The sequence below is a fragment of the Sardina pilchardus genome, chromosome 15 (genome assembly GCF_963854185.1).
Source record: "Sardina pilchardus chromosome 15, fSarPil1.1, whole genome shotgun sequence".
Taxonomy (NCBI): Eukaryota; Metazoa; Chordata; class Actinopteri; order Clupeiformes; family Clupeidae; genus Sardina; species Sardina pilchardus.
Window position 1 is genome coordinate 23,072,699 of NC_085008.1, and position 20,144 is coordinate 23,092,842.

At 43.5% G+C, this 20,144-nt stretch overlaps 1 protein-coding gene across 2 annotated transcripts; it reads left to right on the forward strand.

Moving 5' to 3' along the window:
* Positions 1–770: 770 nt before the first annotated feature.
* atp8b3 (ATPase phospholipid transporting 8B3) lies at positions 771–19,064 on the forward strand. Of its 2 annotated transcripts, XM_062555967.1 has the most exons (29): positions 771–944; positions 1,395–1,518; positions 1,613–1,671; positions 1,902–1,993; positions 2,108–2,221; positions 2,925–3,023; positions 3,704–3,765; positions 4,161–4,233; positions 4,492–4,562; positions 4,770–4,861; positions 5,800–5,958; positions 7,192–7,280; positions 7,701–7,894; positions 8,785–8,993; positions 9,112–9,143; positions 9,684–9,840; positions 10,158–10,346; positions 10,744–10,856; positions 11,444–11,608; positions 12,815–12,926; positions 13,499–13,569; positions 14,037–14,165; positions 14,815–15,001; positions 15,276–15,499; positions 15,862–15,945; positions 17,410–17,634; positions 17,855–17,993; positions 18,186–18,316; positions 18,779–19,064. In XM_062555967.1, the coding sequence occupies exons 3-29, from the start codon at positions 1,635–1,637 to the stop codon at positions 19,022–19,024; spliced, it is 3,495 nt and encodes a 1,164-aa protein (XP_062411951.1). In that variant the 5' UTR covers positions 771–944; positions 1,395–1,518; positions 1,613–1,634; the 3' UTR covers positions 19,025–19,064. The 2 variants fall into 2 exon arrangements, with proteins under 2 accessions (XP_062411951.1, XP_062411952.1); XM_062555968.1 differs by lacking the exons at positions 17,855–17,993; positions 18,186–18,316; positions 18,779–19,064 and having other exon boundaries at positions 15,276–15,468; positions 17,410–17,544.
* Positions 19,065–20,144: the final 1,080 nt, after the last annotated feature.

Sequence of the window (20,144 nt, forward strand, 5' to 3'; positions counted from 1 at the left end):
GGGAGAGAGAGAGAGAGAGAGAGTGTGAGTGAGAGAAAGACACTCAAAAAGTGAAAAAAAGAAAGCAGAAAGCAACAAGGACAGAGAGGCCACGTGAGGAAGATAGCGAGTGAGGTGAAATCAGATCTGTGTTCTGGCTGGGACCCAAGGGTTTAGAAAACAGCACAGACAATGATGCAGTGTTCCCTACCTAAATGGATACTTACATCCCAAAGACACACACACACACACACACACACACACACACACACACACACACACACACATACACACACACACACACACACACACACACACACACACACACACACACACACACACACACACACACACACACACACACACACACACACCGTTTGTCGCTAGTGACGTGTACATGTATCTGTAGCAGCAGTGAAGCAGTGTGCCCAATGATGACATGTTTCCACCAGAGAGCGCTCCAGTGTCTGTTAACGCACTAATAGGCTACACTGGCTTGGGAGAACAGACTCCCGGGAGTGATTGCCACCTCGGTGGTGACAGGAGAGAGACTGATTGAGAGCCCAGGGACTTAAGGTGTTTGTGTCCTCAGAAAATGAACCCATTTGACTCTAAAGGGCTTACTCTATTCATCCACCTCTCTCTCTCTCTCTCTCTCTCTCTCTCTCTCTCTCTCTCTCTCTCTCTCTCTCTCTCTCTCTCTCTTTCCTTTCTCTCCTTTCTTTCTCCAGTCTCCACCCCATGGAATCACATGTATCCAATTGTTTTGAATGGGGAATGAGAGAAAGAGAGGGTAAAGGAGTGACGATAATGGATCGCTTGTTTCACTTGCATGCAAATGAGCAGGTGTGCCTGTCTTTCGCCAGTGCTCCATCCTCAGGTAGATAGCTCACTGGCTTCAATACGTAACCCAGGACTTTCAGAGCAAAAGGATACAAGAGTTGGATTCGGCTTCAGCGGACATGGTGAGTTACCCTGAGTTACATACTAGGGATTTTTGAGGCAGCGTTGTACAGTATGTGTGCCCTGACTTTGATGGGATATTATTAGCGGGCAAATCTGAACTGTAGAACAAGCCACAAACAAGAGCTAGAACAAGAGCGATCCAATGAAATTGGACCAAACGTTTCCAAAAGGGGAAACGAAACCGGTTCTGCTAGTACTAAAACACAATGAAGCAAACAAAGCAATGTCCGAGATGAAAGATGACAAAGCATGAAAGCTGATCTGCTGGGTCAGTCCCATCCTAGCATTCTACAATAGAATTGTCTGGAATGTGATCACGGATGAGAGCCGAGAGCTCACCTGTGCTCTCTCTGCATATTGTAGCCCCACCCTCTAACTGCTTATTTACCTGTCACATTTTTCCCAAACCACTGGAGATAGGTCACGTTTTTCCATTTCCTTCCCTTCAGCTTGCAGGAATGACCGCTCTGCTGCCTGGAGTTGAACATCCCGAACACATTTTAGGAAATGTTGCGTTTAACTTAAGATCATAATTATTTATTTGAGCAAGTATTGTCATTTCCTTTCACAAAGGTAAGTGTAAAAGAGGTTAATATGTTCATTTTACTGTTGTCTTGGCAATTGTTGACATTTTTCTGGATTTTTCTGACTTGTCTGTCTGTTTTAGAGCACCTTTTATTTCTCTTCAAATGGCCAAAAAGAAATCTCGCAGTTCAGAGTGTTCAGGTAAAGGTTTTCTTCGTCTCTTATCCCTGTACAGTCAGTCAGTACATTGCTCAAACATATTCTTTTTGTCATGTATGCCTTTGATACATTTTGAGGTGTCAGGTGTGAAGATGAATGGAAAAGGCCTAGCCTACGTAAGAATATTCACAAACCACAAAGCCCCCAGCATTTTGTTCTGCCATGACGAGTCTTTTTCTCTTGGTAATGTTGTTGCCGTGCCTGTGTCTCAGACATCAGCTGGGAGGTGCAAGCCAACTCTGCCCATTTCCATAAACAACTGCAGAGAAAGTCATTCTTCTTTTTCCAATGGGGGCGATATGCGGTAAGCATTTTCGCAGTTCACCTGAAGCTGCTTGGCCTCATTTGACATTCCACAGTACAGGGCTCCCCTGTTTCAGTTTGTTTGTTTGTTTGTTTGTTTGTTTGTTTGTGGCAGGACAATACCATACGCAGTCACAAATACACCCCTCTGAACTTCCTGCCGTACACGATTTATGAGCAGTTCCAGCGTTTTGCAAACTTCTACTTCCTTCTGATAGTGATAATGCAGGTAGGTATAAGAGAAGCCTCTCTACCTTATATCAGAGGGAGAGAACCCAGGGTTACAGTCAGACTTTACTGAAATGGGCTTGGCTGTGGCTTTATGAAAAGAAAACTATTTGACTCTTATTTGACTAGTTGATATTAGTGTATTGTGTTTTGGCGATCAAAGTGCAGTATGATACCTCTGTGTTTTGAGGAACAGTATTCAAAATGCATGGTTTAGTGACAGATATGGCAAAACCGTCTAATTATTCTATTCTATTTCAGGAGTTAACTTATCGTCATGTTTTTGGCTATACACCACACACTACAATATGATAATCAAACACACTACACTATAATCACACTAGATTATAATCAACTACCCAAATACTCATAGTCCAAATATATAAGTGTGTGGTTTAGTGTTAAGTTAAGTCACTGTTAGTGGTAAACCAGAGTCTTACGGCTTTGTTTTGCTCAGAGAACAAAGTCATTTGGTGCTTTACCATTCCCCCAGGCAGCTTCGGCTAAAAAGTGTCAGCTAAATGTAATGTAAAGTCTATCACTAAAACCACATACAGTACTACTTTGAAAGCCACCTTGATGCCAGCTGACTGAGACACAGGCCCAAATGCTGATCAGCAGCTTCCTGTTAACATGCTGGATGGTTGTCTTCGTGTTTTGTTTTGTTTTGTTTTGTTATGAAGCTGTTGTAATGTCATTTGCAGTGTGTGCCTGTCATCGCCACCATCCCGTGGTACATCACTGTGTTCCCTCTGCTCATAGTCCTGTTTGTGCGAGCGCTCAAGGATTTGGTCTCTGATCTGGTGAGTTTAAGCTCTTCTGATACATATCTCTCTCTCTCTCTCTCTCTCTCTCTCTCTCTCTCTTTCACACCCACACCCACACACTTTCACTTTTTTTCCAGTTTCCTGTCTCTACCTTTCTCTCTTTCATTGTCTTTCACTTCCTACAGTATGTCACCTTGTTTGCCCATTCTCTCTCTCTCTTTCTTTCTTCCTCTCTCTCTCCATCAGCATCTGATGTTCCCAGTACACATGGCATGGACATAATAGCTGTTGGGATTGATTATATCGTGTCAGATCTAGCAAAAAGACATTCATTCAAACAATGACATTCAAAGACAGTCATTTAACTCATACAGTGTCATGATTTGACTGTATTGAGTATGTGAACATTGATGATTGAGATATAGAAGACATGCAGCTCCCATTTTTGCCCTCACTCCCCAAGAACTCCCCAGCTTTGTTGTTGATAACGTGTGTGTGTGTGTGTGTGTGTGTGTGTGTGTGTGTGTCTGTGTGTGTGTGTCTGCATGTGTGTGTGTGTGTGTGTGTGTGTGTGTGTGTGTGTGTGTGTGTGTGTGTGTGTGTGTGTGTGTGTGTGTGTGTGTGTGTGTGTGTTTGTGTGTGTGTCTGCGTGTGTGTGTGTGTCTGCGTGTGTGTGTATGTGTGTGTGTGTGTGTGTGTGGGTGTGGGTGTTTTAGGGGCGCAGACGCAGTGATAAACAGATCAACAGCAGGTCCTGTGATCTTCTAACTTCAGGAGGGTAAGTCCTGAGGGGATGCTGGTCTCTCTGACCTCAAACACAGAGTAACTGAGGTTAAAAAACGTTCATGTTTACAGCTTTACTTGGTCTACTTTCACTTATCTTGACCTTAGCACAGCAGCAGCCATCACTTGAAAATGTGTTGACACTTTTTCTTTGGTTTCACACATTTTGTACACCCTTTTTTTCTAACCATTTAACATATAGCTCTCATAGAAAGAGTGCCAAAGCCTGAGTGCTTCTGTTTAGGCCTGTGTGTTGATTGTTTTGAAAATGTGATGTCAGATTGACGCATTGAAGTATTTGTCTCTGTCTCTGTCTCTGTCTCTGTCTCTCTCTCTCTCTCTCTCTCTCTCTCTCTCTGTGTGTCTCTTCTCTCTCTGACTCTGTGTTAGATTTAAAACAGTCCAGTGGAAAGATGTGTGTGTTGGAGACGTGCTGAGGATTCATAAAGACCAAATCATACCAGTGAGTGGCATCAATAGATAGATAGATAAATGTATCTATCTATCTATCTATTTATCTATCTATCTATCAATATATCCATCTATCTATCTATTTCATTGAAGGGAAATATTTGAATGAATTTGTATTGTCTGTCTCTGTCTATCTATTTGTCCGTCTATTTGTCTCTCTCTCTCTCTGTGTGTGTGTGTCTGTGTGTGTGTGTGTGTGTGTGTGTGTGTGTGTGTGTGTGCGCGTGTGTGTGCGCGTGTGCGCCCATAGGCGGATCTTCTTCTTTTATCCAGCACTGAGCCGCACAGTCTGTGCTATGTGGAAACCGCTGACATAGATGGGTGAGAAACCTCTTGACCATTCGACATTGAACCAGCCCCAGACAGACCAACCGCAGCTCTCCTTTGCTCAGTGTGTTCAATTCTTAGGAAAGGATCTGGTTTAGTAAACTACTTTCCTCAGCCACTACATAGTGGTCTAGTTCTGTGGCATGGTTTGAAAATTTGGTGACTAACCACAGTATCATATGCTATGGCCCACTTTGACAGAGAGACCAACCTCAAGTTTCGCCAGGCGCTGGCTGCTACCCACAATGCACTGTCCTCTGACCTGCTGGAGCAGAGCCTCTCAAGCTTCAACGGTAACTTAGCATGCCTCTCTGTTGTAGATACACACCATATATACCTTAGATACGCCGTCTCCAAATGTGTCTCCAAAGTCAAACAAAGTGTTTGAGATGCAGTGATGAAGGTAAACATTAGCTCAGGTGTCAGGCTGATTTCTCATTGACTCCTGTGTTTTTAGGGTTTAGTTAACATGCGTTTGGTTGTGTCAGGGTCATTTGGTTAAAGAGTAAAAATTGAATATTGTCCCTTAACAGGATCAGGGTTGGAAACCAGACCCAAGCTTATAAATCCTCAGAAACACTGGCTGGGCTACTTCTAATAGACTAACCCAGAGATGACCGGAGCACTCAGATTAGGCTACTAAATAACTTTTTTTTATTGTGGTGCACAAAAGACTGACGTTTCGACGCACTGCGTCTTCCTCAGAGTCAATTATTATATTATAAATCCTCCTTTTAGCCCTCTGAGTGCTCCCAGTGTTGATTGATGTGTGGCAGTACAGAACCAAAAACAAATGCAAAACATCATAGTAGGCCCCCTCCATTTTGTCTGTGATTGACAGAAGCATTAAAGCAGTCGAGAAAAAATATAATGCAGAGCCAAGGGATTTCTTCTCATGCTCTCTGTCTCTCTGTTTTTAGTCAGAGTCAGTTCCTGTGCATTTGATAGTAAATTCTATAAAGTGCAATTGTGTTAAATGGCACCTGTTTGACACACACCTCATACTGGATCACAGTACCAATCCTCAGTACATTCATGCACATCTTATCTATAGTATTTTACTGCTCCTTTAGTCATGTTGATTTGTTGATTTGCTTTGTATTTTCCTGTTTACATTGTATTGTATGTTGTGTGTGGTGTCTTAAGCTGCTGGGACCTTGAATTTCCCCTTGGGGATCAATAAAGTATCTATCTATCTACAGTATCTATCTATCTATTTGTTAATCCTCAGGTGTGGTGTTTTGTGAGGAGCCCAATGGCCGCCTCTACTCCTTCGACGGGGAGCTCCGGTGGAGCGGGGCGACCCACAGGCTGAACACCGAGCACATCCTTCTCAGAGGGACAGTGCTGCGAAACACCGACCACGCGTACGGCCTCACCATATATGCAGGTACGCACAGTACGCCGCTCACAGAGAAAATGCATTCTGATCTAATTAATTACATGTATTTACTGTATTACTCTGTGATTAATTAATCTAAATTAATCGCATATAAAATGTAATCGCAAAATCGCAATGTCAACACTATTTCTTTGCAGTAATGTGGTACTTAAGAGTTGACAAACTCTGGTGATATGCAAATTCTGTGCTGCAGACATTGCAGAGGACTTTGTTTTAATCAACACTTTCTTTTTAACACCGTCAGGCCGTTTTTTTTAAGTTAAAAAAAGTTTTTTAAAGTTGCTAACTTACAGTAGTTAGCAACTATGGTTTTGGGAAATGCTGCCCAGTATAATAAACTAGCATTAGTACAGTGTGGGCAATGGGCGTACAGATGGCAGTCAGAGTAGGCAGTGAGGGTTCTGTATTTCCCATATAGGGTATTTCCTGAAGAACGGTTAGTGAAGCAGCGCACCAAAGGTCATGTGTTGAGGTCAAAGTTGTGGATTCCATGAAGATTGAGGATACACAAAAAAAGCTCAGAAACTAGATCATGGGGTTGAGGTAAACTTGTAGGTTGAGTTCACGAAATACATGCGCTGCGTTAGAGTTGAGAGTCAATATTGGTTAACATGTTGTTACGAAGTTGGGAGGCCAGCTCTTCATTGTCTTGGATATTACAAACAGTAAAAGCTGTTCCTGTAATTCGCAATGTAAAATAATACTCAACCCCATAACAGCTAATTCTATCCTATGTGTGGAGGAATGACCTAGCGTGTGGATGTACAGTACGTGTGCGTGTCAGCTTGACAGAGCCCAGTGAGAGGTCACTTACTGTACCTGTGGCTCTCATCAGGGATGTAGTGGGGGCTAAACGCAAGTAAATGCAGTTTATCCACCCCTGAAATTTCAGAAATAGAGTTTATCCACCTCTTATAAGAGTTTATTGAACTGTCAAAAGAGGTTATTCTCCAATTTTCAACTTTTAACATAAAAAAAACGCACTGTATTATCCACATTCACAACATGTACACTCATCAACACTCTAGGAACCATTTAATACCATTGATATTGCTATAAACATTACTCAATAACCTCCACCATCATCAAACATATTCTGAATGCCTTTTTTAAAAATCGGATGGCGCAGTCCACCTCACCGTGATCACAGAATTCATCATTCTTATTTTGCCACTACACCCCTGGCTCTCATGGTTTATTACTCTGCTGAATTGTTGTCAGGCGCGGACAGTAAGATCATGAAAAACTGTGGCAAGGTGATAGTGAAGACAACCCAAGTGGAGAGGATCCTCAACAGGGTTATTCTGGCGGTAAGAGACGCACCACTTTGGATAACAGGCGAGAATGGATCTAGTCACGTTGCTGTTAGATTGGAATTGATTGCTATATCATTAATATAGACTTGTGTACATCACTTAATTGATTACTCAATATTTCATTAATGTTTGTTTAATTTAAAGCTAATGGCTTGCTCATACATGAATTGAGTAATGTTAGTTCCCAGAGGAAAAGCTACTATAAACAAATCATAGTCGTAACTCTTAAGTGATTTTTTCTGTGTCCCTGTTGCTGTAGTGCTTGGTCTAGGGGTATCAAGTTCAAACTGGGCTTTGTGAAATACGTAACATTACTCATGCATGTAGTTTATAAGCAGTTGGATCCATCATTCATGATAATTAACCCAGTGCTCTCTAATGTTAATTGGTGATCTACTGCCTTGCCTGTCTCAGATCATGACATTTGTGCTGCTTGTGGACCTGCTGTTGGCTGTTGGCTCAGGTGTGTTTGAGCACCAGGTGTCCTCGCGCCTGGAGCCGCTGGCGGCCCTGGGGGGCGGCTCGAGTCCAGCCTACCTAGCCTTCCTCACCTTCTGGGGCTACGTGATCCTGATGAGCCCTGCCATCCCCATGTCCATGTACATCTCGTAAGGACCCAAAAACCTCCCGCAAACTCCTACACAACACCTACACAGCACAGAGGAGATTCCTATATATAATTACTTAATTAGTTGTTTACTAATTAAAGGGACACTTCACCGATTAGCATTAAGCTTTGTATATTTAGAAAACCAGTCATGTTTTTGAACGGTCGTGCATCATTCCCTCAGTTTGCCTTGAACCCATGAATAGGACTTTCTGCTTTCAATGATGTAAAATGATGATTTTTACATCATTGAAAGCAGGAAGTTCAACATTGAAATCCGTATTTCTCCCATCTCAAGGCAAACTGAGGGAATGATGCACGACCATTCAAAAACATGACTGGTTTTCTAAAGATACAAAGCTTAATGCTAATCGGTGAAGTGTCCCTTTAAGACACACATACAGTTGTACACTAATATAGACACACACAGTATACTGCTGTTCAAAAGTTTGGGGTCTCTTAGACATTTCCATTCCACTCCATTATAGACAGAATACCAGCTGAGATCAGTTGCATTGTGTTTTAATCAAGGTAGCAATTTTCAGATTACATTATGTGCTTACATACCATAATTGCAAAAGGGTTCTCCAATGTTTTCTCAGAATGGTAATGTGTGTGTGTATATATATTTGTCTTTTGAGATTCGTCTGGAGATTTTCATATATTTCTTTAATCATCTCTGTGACCCAGTCTACTTGCGTGAGTCACACACATGGACTCACAACACAATACTATACATACTATGTGATAGTTTATCACCTCTGCACAGATACATTGTTAAGGCAGCAAATAATGGCAGTCAAGATGACAGACGGTTCAAAATGTTCAGTGTTTAGAGCTTAAGTCTGGTTCTGTGACTCCGCAGTGACTCGCTCGTTATGTCCTCTGCAGGTTTGAGGTGATGAAAGTGATCCAGAGTCTCTTCATCAACTGGGACCTGCAGATGTACCACGCAGACACCGACAATCCCGCTCACGCACGGAACACCTCGCTCAACGAGGAGCTGGGTCAGGTGGGCCACCTGCTCAGCGACAAAACCGGCACCCTGACCCAGAACCGCCTGCTCTTCCGCCAGTGCTGCATCGCTGGGGACATCTACGGTCAGTCAGAACAGAAGGCCTAGCAGCGGCCGACACTGAAAAAAAAACATGGTCCACTTAGGGAAGTGATTTTAGTGAAATGATTCCTCTTCTGTGTTTTTTGTTTCTTTTTGTTTAGGGGATATGCCAGCCCATTCAGAGAATCAAAAGGTATGTTTTCATATGGACATGAACTCTGTTAACAGGAAGTATTTCTTATAAAAATAGGAAACGTTTGTTAGAAAAAGTAAGTTGTAATGCATTTGTAGAAAAAGTAGGAAGTTAACTATAGGTTTTGTTCAGTATGGCACAATCAGCATAGCTCTGTGTGATCTCTATTTAAAATCAGAGGTGGGACAAAGTCACTGTTTGGCAAGTCACACTTAAGTCTCAAGTCTCGTTATAAGTCAGAGGGCCGAGTCTGAGTCAAGTCTCGAGTCAGCAGCATGGAAGTCCAAGTCGAGTTGCAAGTCTAACTTAGTCATTTCTAACTTTGTCTAGTTCAGTCTGAAGTCATCAAAATCGTGAGTCGAGTCTGACTCAAGTCTAAGTCATGTGACTCGAATCCATACCTCTGTTTAGAATCATCACTGACTGATCAGAGATAAAACATGCATCCCTGCAATGTCCTGCTCGTTCTCTCCTGAGTTGTCAGTTGTCTGAGTTGACGGCTCTTGAGACCCAACACCCCTGCTGTCCTCTTCTGCTCAGCCTCTGGACCTGAGCTGGAACCGCTTCTCCTGTGGCGGGCTGCAGTTCTGGGACCAGCGGCTGGTGGATCGGCTGGTCAAGCAGCGCTGCCCGCAGACCAGAGAGTTCTTCACCGCGCTGGCGCTGTGCCACACCGTCATGACAGAGTGGAAGGAGGGTGAGAGAGAGAGAGAGAGTGTGAAAGAGAAAGAGAGAGAGAGAGAGAGAGAGAGAGAGAGAGTACTCAACACTGGCACATAATGGCACTGAAGTATTTTTGGTTTTGTTTCTTCAGTCATTGTGTGATGCCAAGCTGCCCATGCTATCTACAGTCACAAACATGAAGTATACAGAACAGTGCTTTGTGAGCTAAAGAGGGAGCGTGTGCTATCCCATATCAATGGAGATAACTTTCCAAGTTCAAAAGACATCTGAAGTTGTTCTAGCACAGGTGAAGGTTGCGGTTTTTTTTAATGTTTTATTTCTCCCCCCCAGGGGTTCCACATTACCAGGCTGCGTCTCCTGACGAGGAGGCCCTGGTGGGAGCGGCGCGGGAGATGGGCTGCGTCTTTCTCTCCCGGACGAGAGACTCGCTCACCATCAGCGAGCTGGACCACACGCGCCAGTATCAGCTCCTGTCTCTGATCGACTTCACCAGCAAGAGGAGGCGCATGTCTGTGTTGGGTAGGTGCGTCTGCTGGCTTGCACTGCCCCCTAGAGAGGAAACACAGTAGTGTCTGTTCGTTTGTTAGTGTGTGTGCTTATTTGTTGTTACTGTAGATTGTGTTGGAATTTGTATGTAATGGTTTGTGTGTGTGTGTGTGTGTGTGTGTGTGTGTGTCTGTCTGTGTTTGTGTGTGTGTGTGTGTCTGCATCTGTGTTTGTGTGTGTGTGTGTGTGTGTCTGTGTGTGTGTGTGTGTGTGTGTGTGTGTGTGTGTGTGTGTGTGTGTGTGTGTGTTTGTTTGTGTGTGTATGTGTGTGTGTGTGTGTGTGCGTGTGTGTGTGTGTGTGTGTGTGTGTGCACATCTCTGTGTGTGTGTGTCTGCATATGTGTGTGTGTGTGTGTGTGTGTTCTGACAGTAAGGGAACCCAGTGGAGAGCTGAAGCTGTACTGTAAAGGGGCAGACATGGTCATCCTGGAGAGGCTGCAGAAGGACTGTCCACACAAGGACAGCAGCGACAGAGCTCTGGACGTGAGGGACTGAAAAACACCGGAACACACACTTTACAATTTCATGCTCATACAAACACACAAGGGCAATTGCTCTGTCGCTAGTTTGGAGTTTAACAAGGTTTTAAAATGGAGTTGGAGTCGGGAGTTGGAGTTTAAAACCGTGTTAAACTCCAAACAAGCGACAGAGCAATTGCCCCTCACATACCACTGAACCACACCCATACAACAACATCAACAGCAGCAACACATTACATTTATATAGCGCTTTTCAAGACACTCAGAGCGCTTCCTTGAACCTCACTAACCACCACCAATGTGTAGCACCCACAAGCACATACATCCACATCTACTCTACTTGTGTGTCTTTCACACACACCCTCATACCCACAACCCCCCCCCCTCCCCCACACACACACACACACACATACATACACATCTACACACGTATGAACATGTTTTATCACTCCATAATAGCACTGAAATTTCTGAAACAAAATAAAACAGACACATTTCTAATGTGCCAGTCAGACACAATTCTCCATATCACTTATCAGTCATAGAGATGGGACTGTATGAGCACACTCGTGTTTTTCTTCTTTGCTGCAGCTGTTTGCCCAGGGCTGCTTGCGCACCCTGTGTGTGGCCGTGCGCCCGGTCACTGAGGCCCTGTGGTCTGAGTGGGGGCGGGCCCTGGAGCAGTGTCAGGCCGAGACGTCTCAGCGCGAGGCCAGGCTCGAGGAGCTGCACGACCGCATGGAGAGAGAGCTTACGGTACTCACACAGCAGTGGGGGTTCATTTACTGAGCTTCCCTGTGCGCAGGATAATGTTGGGGTTACACTTGACTTGGAGGTATCTACATAAGAGTGACATGACCCGACTGTCATGAACGTGTCATAAGCATTATAAACAAGTCTTGAACGTTCATGACATAATGCTTCTGTCATTAAGGGTCATTCCGTTTTTGTCATAACAAGTTAGGGTTAGGGTGAGGGTTCGGAATTTAGAATTGTTTTTTTTTTGTATGAATGAATGTTTTTTCTTTATTTTCGACAGACCTGTTGGTACATCCGCACCCTTTTCCTCCTAAAAAAAGGTTAAGAAGCTATAAAAGTTTATTCAAATGTATTAAAAATTAAGAAATAGGCAAAACAATTTTTAAAAGGAAAGACAGGAGGGCTCAGCAGGAATTAAAAATCTTGTTTAAATAATGTTAGTCCTGTTGGATGTAGTGTCTAAAATCCACAGTCCACAGTCTCTAAAATCTACAGTCTCTCTTTACTTATGTAGATACCACCAAGTTAAGTGTTACCTAATGTTGTGACACTCTCCAGTATGACAAGCAGGGCTGAACCTTTTAAGGCACTGTGCCTCAATTCAGGCATGTGCTGGGCCATTTATGATGTGAAAATAGTCCAAAAAATAAGCCCTGGACAAGGACTAAAATCACCTCAGTTTCCTTTGATCTACGTTCCCCACTGACTGATGTACTTCATTCCATAATCACCTTTGGATGAAGCTATTCTTAGGACTATTAACCTATTAACCAGTGAAATGTTTAGCAGTATTATAATATGTCTTATATATGACTGTATATACTGTACATATTATATATATAACTTATCATATTTACCTCTGTATAATATCTAATGTAATATCGCTATAATCTATAATAGCTCTGTATAATACTGTACAGTATATACAGTAATGTCTAATATCTTGGTCTATCAAAGCAGCAATGAATATGTCTCAGGTAATACGGTGACATACCAGTGACAGGTGTGCATATGAACTCCTCACCCCCTCCGCTGTCTCCCTCTCTGCTCTTGATCAGCTGCTGTCTCCCACTCTGTCTGCTCCTGATCAGCTGTCTCCCTCTCTCTCTGCTCCTGATCAGCTGTCTCCCTCTCTGCTCCTGATCAGCTGTCTCCCTCTCTCTCTGCTCCTGATCAGCTGTCTCTCTCTCTGCTCCTGATCAGCTGCTGGGAGTGACGGCCATCGAGGACCGGCTCCAAGATGGAGTCCCCGAGACCATCTTCACTCTCCGGCAGGCAGGCATCAAGGTGTGGGTGCTGACTGGGGACAAAACAGGTATGTATGCCTGTGTGTGTGTGTGTGTGCGTATGCGTGTGTATTTGTGTGTGCTTGTCTTGTGTGTACAGTAATATATAATGTGGATTCAAAAAAATTGCACAAACTACATGTGCTTTTGAGGGCAGTGCATTGTGTGTGTAAGTGTATGTGTGTGTGTGTGTGTGTGTGTGTGTGTGTGTGTGTGTGTGTGTTATTGATTGATTGTTATTTAATAAATCAGAAGCAACTTCGTGACTAAACACTAACATCGGTGTCTGTCTGCTCCTCATTCCTTTTCTCCTGTCTTACAGGAATATTTATTATTTGTTGCCACGGTCCTGACCGGGACTTGTAACATGTCTGTGTGCGTATCATATAATATGGAATCAAATAAATTGTGGAACATGTGTGTGTTTGTGAGGCAGAAATGTAACCCAGCAAAAGGGCATATCATAATCAATCCAGTGCTCCTCAAGCAGACAAGAAGGCAGACAGACAGACAGGAAGGCAGACAGGCAGACAGGCAGACAGTTTCACCCGGCACAAGCACCTCTGGCCTCATCCTCCTTCTCCTTTGTTGTCCTCCACAGAGACGGCGGTGAACGTGGGCTACGCCTGCAGGCTAATAGATCCTGACACCAGCCTCCTGCAAGGAGACGAGCTCAGGTCAGATGCACCACTATTCGCCTTGCATGGATGCTGTGCTGTGTTGAGCCATGGAAATGATGTTAGCACTGAATCTTGTGATGGTGTGTGACTGTACCCATCTGCTTCCCTGCACATGCACACGCACACACACACGCACACACACACACACACACACACACACATACACACACACATGCACATGTAGCTGGATATTTGCATGTACTGCTTACATGCAAACACGTGCACATCAATATGTAGAATTTTCTGCAGTGAAGCGTGCAAGAGAACTGCAGAGACACATGTATGATAAAACACAGAGATGTGTTTAAAACAGTCCTTTAGAAATACCCATAATGCATCGCACTGCATCTCTAGTTCCCTTTTAACCCCAGTTTGTCCCTGCAGTTACAGGTCATTTTACTGTGTATTACTGCACTATATGGTACTGCCATATCTACTGTATGTAATGTATTATTTTACCTCAGGCAGCTTCTTCAGTCTTCTGACTCCGATGTAAAGATTCTCCAGGACAAGAAATCAGAAATATGGTGCACAGACAAATGGAAGTCCAGGGAAAAAACTACAATAGTCGTCAATGGACTAGAGCTGGTAAAGCAATTCATTCTTTGTTCAGTCAAAGTCCGAAAGCACTCAAAATGCACATTTATTACGTTATTTAATGTATGTATGAATTAATCAATTAATCAATCAATCAACCAGTTGACAAACAGATCGATGAATCAATCAACCAATCAATAAAAGCAACCCAATGTTGACGTTTTACCTTAAGATAATGCTTTCAAACTCATGATGATGCTACACTGAGAATGGCTTTGTTATTCTGGATAGGAACAAGACCCTTTTCGTCAGTTTTAGATGTACTGGCGTTGCGCCAAATCATTGCAAATTCTGTATCATAGAATCCTTGAATCCTTTCTCATGTACTGTGCCTCTGCTACTTCACCAGGCTGCCAAGTAACAAGAGAAACAAACTTATGAGAATCACTGTCACATGCTCAAAAATAATTGGCCTCCCCACTCCCAATCTACCAGCCCTTGTTGAAACTGCCATCACTCGCAAAGCACAGACCATAGCACATGATCCCATCCACCCCCTATATCCATGCTTCACACTCCTCTGGTATCAGATATAGGCAAATAACCCACACAAAAAACACCACTCTCAACAATCCGGTGAGGAGGTGTTTGAACAAACGTGAATGAATGTATTTGCCAACCCTTCCATTGTGTTTGCCAGGCGGAACTGCTTAATGAGCCAGAGAGTGGGGCCAGGTTTGTGGCACTGGCCAACCAGTGCCAGTCCGTGCTGTGTTGCCGGGTGACCCCCAGCCAGAAGGCCGAGGTGGTGCAGCTGGTGCGGAGGCACACCTCCTCGGTGACCCTGTCCATCGGCGACGGGGCCAACGACGTCAACATGATCAAGAGTAAGACATTAGAGGGTAGCCGCCGTGACACAAACAAAAAGCGCTGGAGCTGAATGTTATGGCATCTTACGCCTTTTCAGTCTCCATTTGTTTGTGTTTGTGTTTGTGTTTGTGTTTGTGTTTGTGTTTGTGTTTGTGTAGGTGTTTGTGTTTGTGGTGGGTGCTCTACCTTTTCTTTGATCAAAGGTTAGATGTTCTGTCTTTTGACCTCATAGTTCTCTCTCTCTCTCTCTCTCTCTCTCTCTCTCTCTCTCTCTCTCTCACCGTTCCCCAGCGGCACATGTTGGCGTGGGATTATACGGGGTCGAGGGCAGCCAGGCCGTCCAGAACGCGGACTTCGCTCTGGCCCAGTTCCGGTTCCTGCGCAGGCTGCTCCTGGTGCACGGCCACTGGTCCAACCTGCGGATCTGCCTCTTCCTGCGCTACTTCCTGTACAAAACCACGGCCTTCGCTTTCGTGCACATCTGGTACAGCTTCTTCAGTGGCTTCAGTGCCCAGGTGGGCAGGCTGAACAGAATTCCTTTGTAATTGAAGGCCTACACTGTTTATTATGGAGAAACTCCTATACTGTACAGTATGTCTTTCCATTTAGATAGAGGGATCAACAGTCAAGAGAGTCTTTATAGTTGTAGTGTTCTTCCCAGCTGGTCTTATGCCAATTTTTGATGTAACAAATACAAGCAAATTACCATTGGACTGTATTGTAATTGGAAACATGTTATCACAGTGGTTATTATTATTATTATTATTATTGTTATACTCGTTATTGAAATCATCATGGTAGAATGGTAAGATTGTAAGCTCTTTAAAGTTCTTATTTTTCATTCTTGGGGTTGTGATTCTGTTGTTTTGCGTTCCAGCGTCTGTATGAGAGCTGGTTCATTTCTCTGTACACTGTCATGTACACCGCCCTGCCTGTGCAGTGTCTGGCAGTTTTTGAGCAGGTAAGACAAGCTGCCGACATAACCCTTGCTACAGTCATGTCTTTACTACAGCATAGGCTGAAAATTCATCTCTGTACATACTGTAGCAACAGAAAGTGTGAGAAGCAGAGTGCACTAATTTACTATATGAATAAGTAAAAAAGAAAAGTAAACTGTCTACCTGTGTATTGCAAAGCATGCTATTTTTGTTTCATGTGACTAGATAGTCTGTAATACACTTCTATTTATTCTGTTTCATGAAAAGTATCTTTGTCTAAACATTATTCTGTTTTTATCTCCCTCAACAATGGAATTCTCTTCTCTGATTGGCTGATGGGGTGGCCATTAACTTCGTATAACCTGCTACCTTTGAAGTAGTTCCCGTATCACACTTGAATATTAATTCGCCAAACTCGTTGCGAAGTTTAAATGAACTGTCACGTTGCATCCAAGCTGAAATACAGACGTGCAGAACCATAGTAACATTGTAGCATATGACGGAGGTGGATTGTAGCTAGTTGGATGCCATGTAGGCTATAAAAGTAGCGATCTTTCAAAGTTAAAGTTAATCAGAATCCTGGGATATGCCCGCTTGACAACGGGAGAGATAGAACTAACGACTGGCTTTTGGCCGTAACAACCAGCCATTTAAAACTAACGACTGGCTTTTGGCCATAGCAACCATCCATTTAGAACTAGTAACGGCAGTTTTGTCCTGCAAGTAGAAAGTTGATATGTGGCGGAAAGTAGTCCCACAGTCAAGACAGTTTTAGCGATGTTTACGGACGCAACGGTGGAATAAAACTATGTTCTAAATATACAGGTTATGAATACAAACGGGAGATAAGCGGGATAACGGCCTTCGAGGTCGACCGGTTCGATGGAAATAATGGCACGGCGGAGGTAACTCCGTCTCCGTGCTTCGCACGTCGCCGGAGTTCTAGACCTCCACCTAGCCATTATTTCCATCGAACCGGTCACCTCGTCGGCCGTTATCCCTTACATATGGCAGGTCCTGCCATCAGCTGTTAACAACAATATATAAAACTAGAAAAGCACTCAGAGAGTGCAGCTACCTCCACCTGCCTTCTTCTTCCTAGGTTGTCATACATTTGAACTTAAACTATTCAGATCCCCATCACGTGGCCATACCATGCCATTACACCACTAAGCTAAATACATAAACGGCTCCGGAATCCCGACGGAATTACGAATCGCTCCCAAAATTTAATAATTTCTTCCTTGGGTCATGCCTGACATTTCGCAGAAAATTTCAGCGAAATCCATCCGTTACTTTTTGAGTTATCTTGCTAACAGACAGACAGACAAACAAACAAACAAACAAACAAACAGACAGACAGACAGACAGACAGACAGACAAACGCCGGTCCCCGATGAAAACATATACCTCCTTGGCGGAGGTAAAAAATAAAATAACAATATTTGACAGTAGTGTCCCCCTGATAGTGTTTTTGCCACTGTTAGGACGTGAGTGCAGAGGGCTGCGTGCGTTGGCCAGAGGTCTACCAGAAGGGCCAGAGACTGGAACACTTCAGCCCACGGGCTCTAGTCACCACCCTGCTCTACTCCCTCTACACCTCCCTGGTCCTCTGCCTGCTGCCACTGGGGGTATTCCAGTACCTCGCACTCGACTACCAGACCTTGGCCGTTACCGTGGGAACATCGGCAGTGTTCACAACAACAGCTGAGGTCATAAATGGGGTCCCAGGGGGGACATTTTCTGCAACATCATTATCTTCCTGGATACAGTTCTTACTCAGACAGCTTACAATATAGTTGTTGTGATTTTTGTTTTACACTAATGCATAACATGTTAATGCTGAAGGGGTAGTAATAAGGATAATTGGAATATAAGAAAACTGGGTATAGCTGAGTGTTCATAGTGTTTTTCTCTGTTCATTTCCTACAGATAATTATTCAAACTAAGTACTGGACCAAGTACAACGCTGCAGCAGTGATCCTCAGTTTAGTGCTGTACTTTTTGTCCACACTGATTCTGCACAGTCCTCGTCTTCACTCCAGGTCCCCTAATGACTACATATTCCCTGGTAAGACCTTTTCTTGTCAATCTTCTTGGCCTCTCTTTATCTCTCTCTCTCTCACACACACACACCATATTCTTTCTTTTCTCTGTCTCTCACAGTCACTTACACACACGCTCCAAAAATGCTTACAAGCTCTGGATTCCTCCTCGATGAATCCTCATTAACGTCAAACGAAACCTTCTGTTTTTGTGGCAGGAGTGTCAATAAATGCCTTTGGAGACCCTGTGGTGTGGCTTACTGTTCTATTGACCACCTGTACTTCCATCCTTCCGTCAATGGCAATCCAGGCCCTGGATGTGCTGCTGACTCGCTCCAACACACACAGGGTAAGAGTCACATGCCACACATGCTTCTGTCAGTCTTAACCATGTCTTCCAGTGCTAAACCAGCAGTATAATCCGTGTGTGTGTGTGTGTTTATGTGAGACTGTGAGTGCATTGCTACTCTTTTTTCTTGACACAAGTTACTTTTCAATATCTGAAATCAACAACTTTTAGAACACATTCCACAACTTGGGAACCACTGTAAACCTATTGTTTTTGGGAGTCTCAGACCTTTCAACCTGATGACTGTAGATGGGACCACCTTGTTATTAACACTTCTAAAAGTGTTTAGATCTTGTTTTTTGCTTTTGTGCATTTTAACTGAATGTGTGTGTGTGTGTGTGTGTGTGTGTGTGTGAAAAAGAGAAACATGAATAAATTCAAGGAAGATGACCAAGAATAGTTGACTGTTGGGGTTGATGTTTTTCATTGATCATTTTATTGCCCCTTCTTTCTGTCTGTCAGGTCCGGAGCCAGAGCAATCCTGTGCTCACTAAGATGAACACAACTCCGTTCCACCGCGGATCTGTCCAGCGTCGGTCCTCGTACGCCGTCTCCCAGGGGAAGGGCTTCGGTCGCCTCATCACCTCCGGGGCAAGTCTCCGCGGCGATGTCCCTCCGCAGCGAGGCCCACTTCCGATGGGGACGGACTCGCACACGCCTCTGCATCTCCCAGGCAACACCCAGGGAGACAGTGCTGATATCATATAAAAGAAAACCCATGCCCCCTTGTGAAAGAATGGGATCTGTACAATACCTCATTTATCCAGAGTTATATGTTGCTGATTTTAATAAAGTTTTACTAATAAAATAGATTTATGTCATATTTTATAATGTATTATTTGTCTAGAGTCCTTACCAAGAAACATTACTATCATTATTTTAGACAGTATTAACTAAGTTATCAGTTACAATAGCCTGGTCAGGTGGACAAAGTACCTTCATTTACTTTACTTAACTTCCCTTCCTTCAGTGAAAGTACAGATACACCTTGCCAGGGCTCAACATTAGCTTTTAAAAGTGGTTGCCAACTGGGCAAGTTACCACGCATGAAGTTTTGGTTGCCAAATACAAAAAAAATGGTTGCGCGGTGCGCCATCATTAACTTTTAATTTTCAGTATTTTTTTCTGTTTGTTTTCTAAAATAAGACACATCTTTAATGTCTTGGATACATATACTGTGTCAGTATATGTTTAATGTGGTGTGTAGGGCTAATTGAGAGCACGTTGGTTGTGTGTAGGTGTAATTCAGTGCTATTCTATTATCACCATACTAAGATCAATCTTTTAAGATTGAACATCAGTCTGGGGAGTCTGTGCTTTATTTCTACAGCACAAGACTGAGGCGTGATCAGTGGGCATGGTTTCCAGCCTGAGCTGCTGGGCGAAATCCAAATTCGCCTGCAGGTCAGGCAGGGTTCACCCAGCCTAATTCAGTGCCCGTCACTTTAAGAAATACGTGAGAGTAATTAGACTTCATTCACACTGTTTTAGGCTATAGTGAATAATAATAGTTGCGCATAGTGCGTATATGTGGATGCAATCAGACACACCCTCAACGGTTTAAGAAAAGGGAAAGACCATTTTCAAACTTGTGATAATCGTGATTGATAAAACTGCTGCAGCAACAGTGGAAAACATACTTTACAGACATACAACAGCAGGTTATAATATAAACATGTTTTGACAAAGTAGGCCTACTCGGTGGTCATCTTGCAACTCAGCTGTTATCAGCTGGCTATTTTCCTATTCAAGTTAATGGGGAGGCAAACAGGAAGGGCAAACATGCTTGCTCTTAATGCCGATGTGATGATACTCAACATTATTGATG